The sequence below is a fragment of the Homarus americanus genome, unplaced genomic scaffold, assembly GCF_018991925.1.
Source record: "Homarus americanus isolate GMGI-L3 unplaced genomic scaffold, GMGI_Hamer_2.0 scaffold22696, whole genome shotgun sequence".
Lineage (NCBI taxonomy): Eukaryota > Metazoa > Arthropoda > Malacostraca > Decapoda > Nephropidae > Homarus > Homarus americanus.
In genome coordinates, this window is record NW_024719355.1 from 3,781 (window position 1) to 12,500 (window position 8,720).

Genomic DNA, 8,720 nt, shown 5'->3' on the forward strand with positions numbered 1-8,720 from the left:
AGATGAGAGAGGCAGAGACACTGAGAGGGCCAGTAGACACTGAGAGGGCCAGTAGTCACTGAGAGGGCCAGTAGTACACTGAGAGGCCAGTAGACACTGGAGGGCCAGTAGTCACTGGGAGAGGCCAGTAGAGACGCCGAGACCAGTAGTCACTGAGAGGGCCAGAGAGACACTGAGAGGCACAGTCACTGAGAGGGCCAGTAGAGCACTGAGAGGGGCCAGGACCATGGGAGAGGGCCACACTGAGAGTGGCCAGTAGTCAGCAGAGGAGAGAGAGCCAGTAGTCACGAGAGGGCCAGTAGACACTAGGAGAGAGCAATAGTCACTGAGAGGCCAGTAGTCACTGAGAGGCCACAGTAGTCACTGAGAGAGGCCAGTAGACACTGAGAGGGCCAGTAGTCACTGAGAGGGCCAGTAGACACTGGAGAGGGCCAGAGACACTGAGAGGGCCAGTAGTCACTGGAGAGCCAGTAGACACTGGAGAGCCAGTAGTCACTGAGAGGCCAGTAGTCACTGAGAGAGCCAGGAGACACTGAGAGGGCCAGTAGTCACTGAGAGGCCAGTAGGTCACTGAGAGGCCAGAGACACTGAGAGGCCAGTAGTCCCTGAGGAGAGCCAGTAGACACTGGGAGAGGGCCAGTAGTCACTGAGAGGCCAGTAGACACTGAGAGGCCAGTGGAGTCACTGAGAGGGCCAGTAGACACTGAGAGGCCAGTAGTTACAGGGAGGCCAGTAGACACTGGAGAGAGCCAGTAGTCACTGAGAGGGCCAGTAGAGACCGGAGAGAGCCAGTAGACACTGGAGAGGGGCCAGTAGTCACTGAGAGGCCCAGTAGACACTGAGAGGGCCAGTAGCTGAGAGGAGGGCCAGTAGACACTGAGAGGGCCAGAGTCACTGGAGAGGGCCAGTAGACACTGAGGCCAGTAGTCACTGAGGCCAGTGCAGACACTGAGAGGGCCAGTAGTGACTGAGGGGGCCAGTAGTCACTGGAGAGGCCAGTAGTCACGAGGAGGCCAGTCACAGAGGCCAGTATCACTGAGGAGGGCCAGTAGACACTGAGAGGCGAGGCCAGAGAGAGGAGGCCAGTAGTCACTGGAGAGAGCCAGTAGACACTGAGGGGCCAGTAGTCCTGAGAGAAGACACTGGGAGAGGGCCAGTACTGAGAGTGCCGGGCAGTGAGAGGGGCCAGTAGTCACTGAGAGGGCCAGTAGTCACTGAGAGGCCAGTAGACACTGGGGGGCCAGTAGTCACTGGAGAGAGGGCCAGTAGTCACTGAGAGGCCAGTAGTCGCTGGAGAGGGCCAGTAGACACAACACTGAGAGGGCCAGTGGTCATCTGGAGAGGCCAGTAGTCACTGGGAGGAGGCCAGTAGACACTGAGAAGGGGGGCAGGACCGGGAGGCCAGTAGTCACTGAGAGGGCCAAGTAGTCACTGAGAGGGCCAGTGAGACACTGAGGAGGCCAGTAGTCACTGAGAGGGCCAGGAGACACTGGAGAGGCCAGTAGTCACTGGAGAGGCCAGTAGTCACTGGAGAGCCAGTAGACACTGGAGAGGGCCAGTGTCCCTGAGAGGGCCAGACACTGAGAGGCGCCAGTAGTCACTGGAGAGGGCCAGTAGTCACTGGGAGAGGCCAGTAGTCACTGAGAGGGCCAGTAGTCACTGGGAGAGGGCCAGTAGACACTGGAGAGGGCCAGTAGTCACTGAGGAGGGCCAGTAGTCACTAGAGAGGCCAGTAGCACTGAGAGGGCGCCAGTAGTCACTGGGAGAGAGCCAGAGACACTGAGAGGGCCAGTAGTCACTGGGAGGGCCAGTGGTGGGGGGGTAGTCACTTAGAAGACCACCAGTAGTCACTGGGGCCCACTCATCACTGGGCGGCCAGAGTTACTGAGAACACCACTCATCACTGGGGTCACGGGATTATTAAGAACCTCGTCATTGAGAGGACCACTCGTCACTGAGGAGGCCACTCTTTGAGCCTCCTGGCATTCTGCTGCAGGTGGTCGTGTATATATTACATCATGTTCAGGTTTATATCATTATAATGTAAGCTCAAAATATCATGTTTTCTAGTGTAAATATTTTATAATTTAACAGAACAGTGCAAAGCTTGGGCTGGGGACTGGGTATAACAGAGAGACAACACCAGTTATGAGGCTCATTTCTCTTTGTTCACTCATGTATATCTACCAACTCATGGGCCTGTATGAAGGTGTGGCGTGTCTCGTGCACACACACACACACACACACACACACACACCATCATACACACAGCTCCTACTACCACAGATTCTCGTCAAAATTGCTGTTCGACACCACAACCGTATCCAGCCCATACGAGCACACTGAGTCCTTTAGAACAGCTCAGTCCCAACCATTGTAAATTATCAACTCGTAATCAACCAGTGTATTCACTCCTGTAATCTTTACTTTATATGTCACTATGTTTGAAATGCCTGTAGTTTGAGCTTCTCCCCTAGTATTATATATCATATTTGTATCACTTATGTTACTTGTATATCATTTTGTCAATCAAAGACCCATTCCCCAATTATGTAAATGTATTTTTCAGCCTTCCAGCATATGCTCTCTCAATAAACCACTAATTATTATTATTATTATTATTAATTATTATTATTATTATTATTATTATTATTATTATTATTGTGTGTGTGTGCATGAGGCGTAGGAACACTCCCTGTAAACGGTGACACAGTTGACTGCCAAAATCAATATTGGTTGAAAAAAGCACTGTCAACACTGACCAAACACACTAACGCTACCTATCAATCCTTCCCCAGGATGGGTCGTGACGACACCTCATGTACGCCCTCGTCAAGGACTCTCAGGACCACACGCCCGACACCTGGACATTAAGTAAATACAAAAGAGACCTCAAACAATATTATTGATAGGAATTAAAGATACACAATTTATTTTAATATTCATCTTTTTTTTTTTTCTCTCTCTCTCTCTCTCTCTCTCTCTCTCCACAAAATAAACATAAATACTTGTTCTAATACTCAGACACCACAAACAAAAGGGATGACGTGTGGGGAGGAAGTGGTGTGTGGGTGGGAGGTGGCAGCTCTCCCTTGAACTCTCATTAAAAAGCTATCAGAGAATTTGTTGAGGCGCAGTTTATCAGCCATTTCTACTACCACGAGTCTCAACCTATTCAAGACCGTCTACTGAATCTTAATTGGAAAAAAATGAGAGAGAGAGAGAGAGAAGAAAAACGAGAGAGAATCTACTTCAGGTTCTTACTATACACTCAGTAACATCGACGTTTCCTCCGACAACACACTGTAACATGTGGGGTAGTATGGGTGTAGAATGGATCTCTCTCTCTCTATCTCTAACTATTCTCTTTAACTTTGCCGTATACAAAATGCAGATATGTATTCTCTCTCTCTCTCTCTCTCTCTCTCTCTCTCCAAATCTACATACATACCCTGTACATACATACATACATACATACATTCAAAACCGTCCCAACATTTCCACCACTAAACACACAACATAATACTGAAATACCAACCACACTTCCTCACCTCATACTCGCTCCTTGCCTCTTACCTCCCTCATACCGCCAACTACTTACACTCATTCAGTACATATATCATAAATAGATAAAAAAATACAATTCTTGATGATAGACCGATAACTATGAGGTAACGATGCGCTTCAATCAGCGAATGATATATCGACAAACAGGAGCTAAAATAACTCTGACTGGGGAGGGGAGAGGTGGGAGGCAGGGGGAGGTGGGAGGGTAGGAGGAGGAGGTGGGAGGAGGAGGAGGTGGGAGGCGGGAGGAAGGAGGTTGGGGTGGGGAGGAGGAGGGGTATGAGATGGGGAGGAGGGTGGGGGGCAGGGGAGGGAGGAGTGGATGCAGGGAAGGGCAGTGGGTTGGGGAGGCAGAGGGAGGGATGAGAGGATGGTTTGGTTATATTCAATTTAATTTATTCCGGTATAGAGAGTTGGTGACGTCACAGGGCTTCCTGTCAATTAGCTTGACGGAAAACTGATTAATGTGGGGAAAAAATTCTCTCTTGGGTCCAGTTGATGCCAGGGTGTGACGGGTGCCAGGTGTGACGGGTTGCCAGGTGTGACGGGTACCAGGTGTGATGTTCTGCGTGTGACAGGTGCCAAGTGTGACGGGTGCCAGGTGTGAAGGGTACCAGGTGTTACAGGTACCAGGTTTGACGGGTGCCAGGTGTGACAGGTGCCAGGTGTGACAGGTGCCAGGTGTGACGGATAACAGGTGTGACAGTGCCGGGTGATGTGGCCTGTAGGTGTAATAGGTGCGAGTGTGACGGTTGCCAGGTGTGACAGGTACAGGTGTGACGGGCACCAGGTGCTACAGGTACCAGGTGTGACGGGTGCCAGGTGTGACGGGGTAACAGGTGTAACTGCCAGTAGGTGTAACGGTGCCGTGATGTGGCTAGGTGTGATAGGTGCGAGGTGTGACGGTTGCCAGGTGTGACGGGTACCAGGTGTGAAGGTACCAGGATGACGGCAGCCAGGTGTAACAGTACCAGGAATGACGGCAGCCAGGTGTGACGGGTAACAGGTATAACAGGTGCAGGTGTGGCCAGCAGGTGTGACGGGTGCCAGGTGTGACGGGTAACAGGTGTAATGATGCCAGGAGTAACGGGTGCCAGGTGTGAGACAGGTGCCAGGTGTGACTGGTTAATGTGTGACGGTGCCAGGTATAACGGGTGCCAGGTGTGTGGGTGTGACGGGTGCCAGGTGTGACGGGTGCCAGGTGTGACGGTACCAGGTGTGACGGGTGCCAGGCATGACGGGTGCTAGGTGTGACGGGTACCAGTTGTGACAGGTACCAGGTATGACAGGTGCTACGTGTGACAGGTACCAGATATGACAGGTGCTGGGTGTGAGGTTGCCAGGTGTGACGGGTACCAGGTATGACGAGTGCTGGGTGTGACGGGTACCAGGTGTGACGGTGCATGTAGCATGGGTTACTAGGTGTGACGGCTGCCAGGTAGTGACGCCAAGGTCTGATCTAAGTCACATATCCTTGTTGTTATCCTAATGATGATGTACACACACACACACACACACACACACACACACACACACACACACACACCTCCTTCCATTACCCTAGGTCCGAACACACTCCAGGTTGTAGATTCCACGAAGCTCCTCGGCGTCACCATAGACAACAAGCTAAATTGGAAACCACACGTCAGTGAAGTTGTCAAATCCTCCAGTTTCCGTCTCCACCTGCTCTGCCGACTCAAGTCCCTCGGAGTTCCTGCACACGAGCTCCTCAGTGTATACACAACATTCATACTTCCCAAGCTCACCTATGCCTCCCCCACCTGGTCTTCCTCCCTAAATGCCACACAACGTAAACACCTAGAAAAAGTGCAAAAGAGGGCATGCAAGATTATTCTCTCCCCTTCCTACTCCACATATCAAGAAGCGCTCAACACACTGACCCTTTCGACTCTCACTGACCATCACCACGGCCTCATCTGCAAATTTGGTAAGAAGCTTCTACACCATCCCCGACACCGGCCCCTACTACCACCTGAGATCCCCTGTCCGAGAATTGCTGTTCGACACCACAACCGCATCCAGCCCATACGTGCACGAACTGATCGCTATAAGAACAGCCCAGTCCCAACCATTGTAAAATTATCAATAACATGTAATAAATCAGTGTATTCACTCCCAGTAAACACTGCTCCCTACACTGTCACTATGTTGAAATGAACTGTATTTTGAGCTGATCCCCATCTAAGTTACTATATGTCTTATTTGTGTCACTTATGTCACTTGTATATTATTTGTAATTCGTAACCCATTCCCCAAATATGTAACTGTATATTTTCAGCCTTCTGGCTGCCAAGCTCTTTCAATAAACCGTTAATTATTATTATTATTATTATTATTATTACACACCGCATTATACAGTGAGAGGAAAAACTGAGAGGAGGAAGCCGACGACCCCTCACTCACGAGGACACTCACACGCCGTCAAGGTCCTTCTCCACCTCCACCGGAGTCGTCATACGTAAACCACTTGATAATAACTCCCCAAAAATAATGAGATACCTAGAGTGAAAGAGAACATATATCTCTCTCTCTCTCTCTCTCTCTCTCTCTCTCTCTCTCTCTCTCTCTCTCTCTCTCTCTTCATGTGATGGACGGAAGACAGGAATCAACAAGACATGAAAAGCTAATATGATTCAGACACGAGGAGACATGATGGATGGACGGACGGACAGACGGACACGACCTTAACGACCACAGAACCTGAACGACGAAAGCAACGACTACCTGGAGAAATAAGACAACGACGTTTTAATGACCAAGTGTAAACAAAACGATTTTACAGGTAACGATCATGAATGAGAGCATTGGTTACGACGACAACATGAACACCTACGACTAGGAAATGGATTAAAAATTACCCACTTTTGGATTAAAATTACCTCATACGGATTAAAATTACCCTTCGTGTATTAAAATTACTCCTCGTCGATTAAAATTACCCCTCATGGATTAAAATTACCTTCTTCCCGGTCATAGGTCAGCCAATAGCAATACTTGTCCGAGTGCAATGGATAATTTTATATTTATTTTAATACCTAATTTCCTGATCAATATTTCTGAATCTATTACCCATTGTGTGATGACTGCAGCCGAGTATTACTGTATTATAAAGGTTGCGGACCCCTGCCTTAACATCACTTCCTTATGAATTTATAAAATCCTTACGGCTTAAAAATACCTCATTTACAAGGAAATTTTTTTAGCGGTCTATCTAGGCCACCCGCACCTCCCTACCAAATTTTAACTCTCTTCAAAACTGTGGAAATCTACATGACATACACACACACACACACACACACACACATTGTCTCCTATATATACAGTGAAGCCTCTATTTAACGTACTATAGGGAGAGAAAAGTTCGTTATATAGAGGGCTCCTCAGATGTAACACCTCCATTTAACGAACTACATAGATATTAAAGTCCGTTATATCGAGGGTCCGTTAGATGTGAAACCCCCATCTAACGGATTATATATAGAGAGAAGTCCGTTATATGAAGGTCTCACTGTATGTACGAGTAATGATTTCCCCTGGACTAGAACACACGTAAAATGTTCGAGCACTAAACTAATTAACAAAATATAAGGTCAATCATATTTTGAGCGTGAGGCGACTCCCTTCTTGATGGTCCGACTCTAGCGTCTCACCCGGTTTGTTTACCTTGTCCACACACACGCCCGCGGACCACCACCTAAAACGTCATTCTCTCACCCAAGGTACTATACCCAGGTTCATGTGGCCGAGTCATAACCTTCCTAGCTCTTTGTTGTAGGCGATTCTTGATGTTAGTTCTGCGTGTCTGAACCTCAACTACTACTACTACTACTACTACTACTACTACTACTACTACACACACACACACACACACACACACAAATGCCATGTTATCAGTGCAGGAAAACATCCTCCTCTCAACCCCTCTCTTCTCCCTCTCCTACCCCTCCAATATCCTCCTCCCATCAACCCCTCCCTCCCCCCTTTCCTCCAAAACCTTCCTCATATCTCCACGCTCTCACTGCCAACGACCCCTCCTTCGGCAACGACCTTCTCCCTCTCTCTCTCTCTCTCAACGCCCCTCTCCCTCACTCTCACCCTTCCTCCTGTGTTTCCTCACCCCCCTCCCTCTCTCTCAACGCCCCTCTCCCCCTTACTCTCACCCTTCCTCCCTGTGTTTCCCTCACCCCCCTCCCTCTCACCCAACGCCCCTCTCCCTTACTCTCACCCTCCCTCCCTGTGTTTCCCTCACCCTCCTCCCTCTCTCCCAAACCTCCCCTCGCCCCCGTACTCACATCCAGATGATGCTCTACGGCCTCTGACATGTTCTTCAGTATGCAGTATTCATGAGGTACCTTGAAGGGGAGCTCCACCACTCGACAGGCTCAACCATGTCAATATTGTTGTTGTTGTTGTTCCCCTTGTGTGTGTATTATTCTGGCTAAATAGACTGTTTATATCCCATTTTAAAATTTCCATCCTCCCTCTCTCCCTCCCTCTCTCTCTCCCTCCCTCTCTCTCTCTCTCCCAACATTCTCTTTTCTGTCTATCAAAGTCCGTTTAGCAGATTCATTACCTCTTCCTCCCTCACTACCTCACGTCTTCCTACTCCCTTCCACCCTAACTCCCTTACCTATGCCTTCCTTCCTCCCTCCCGAACTCATGCCCTTTTTTCCCTCCCTCTCTCCCTCCCTCCTTCACGCCCTACTTCTCCTTCCCTCCGTAACTCCCTTACGCAAGCCTCTCTCTCTGTCGACTCCCTCTCCCTCCCTATCTAACTCACGCCCTACTCCTCCCTCCCTCCCTAACTCACGCCTGTTTTTTTTTGTGTGTAGAGAAAGGAGGGTGAAAGAAGATTAGAGGTGGGGGAAGGAAGTTATAGTTCGGATATTGAAGAAATTTAGTAGGAGATAAGAGAGGGCGGGCTGACCGCCTAGCTAAGCTAATAGTGTGTTAGGGTTGTGTCATGGGTTAGTTATTGTCTGTCGACACAGGCACTAGACAGCCTACCCTGTCCCATATATGGGTGCTTTAAGGGAATTATTTCATATTCCGCCGACCCTACCGGCGGATGCTGGTCTAGGGAGGTTGTCTATTGCCTGGCTGTATAGATCGGGGTGGTAATGGACCTTTTG

General features: G+C 49.2%; 1 protein-coding gene across 1 annotated transcript in view; it reads left to right on the top strand.

Moving 5' to 3' along the window:
* Positions 1–4,881: 4,881 nt before the first annotated feature.
* The window catches only part of LOC121860041 (protein IQ-DOMAIN 14-like), a 15,690-nt gene continuing 11,851 nt past the window's right edge, over positions 4,882–8,720 (top strand). The window contains exon 1 of the mRNA XM_042357054.1: positions 4,882–4,926. Within this exon, the coding sequence (XP_042212988.1) occupies positions 4,882–4,926 (45 nt within the window). The remainder of the gene's footprint in view (positions 4,927–8,720) is intronic.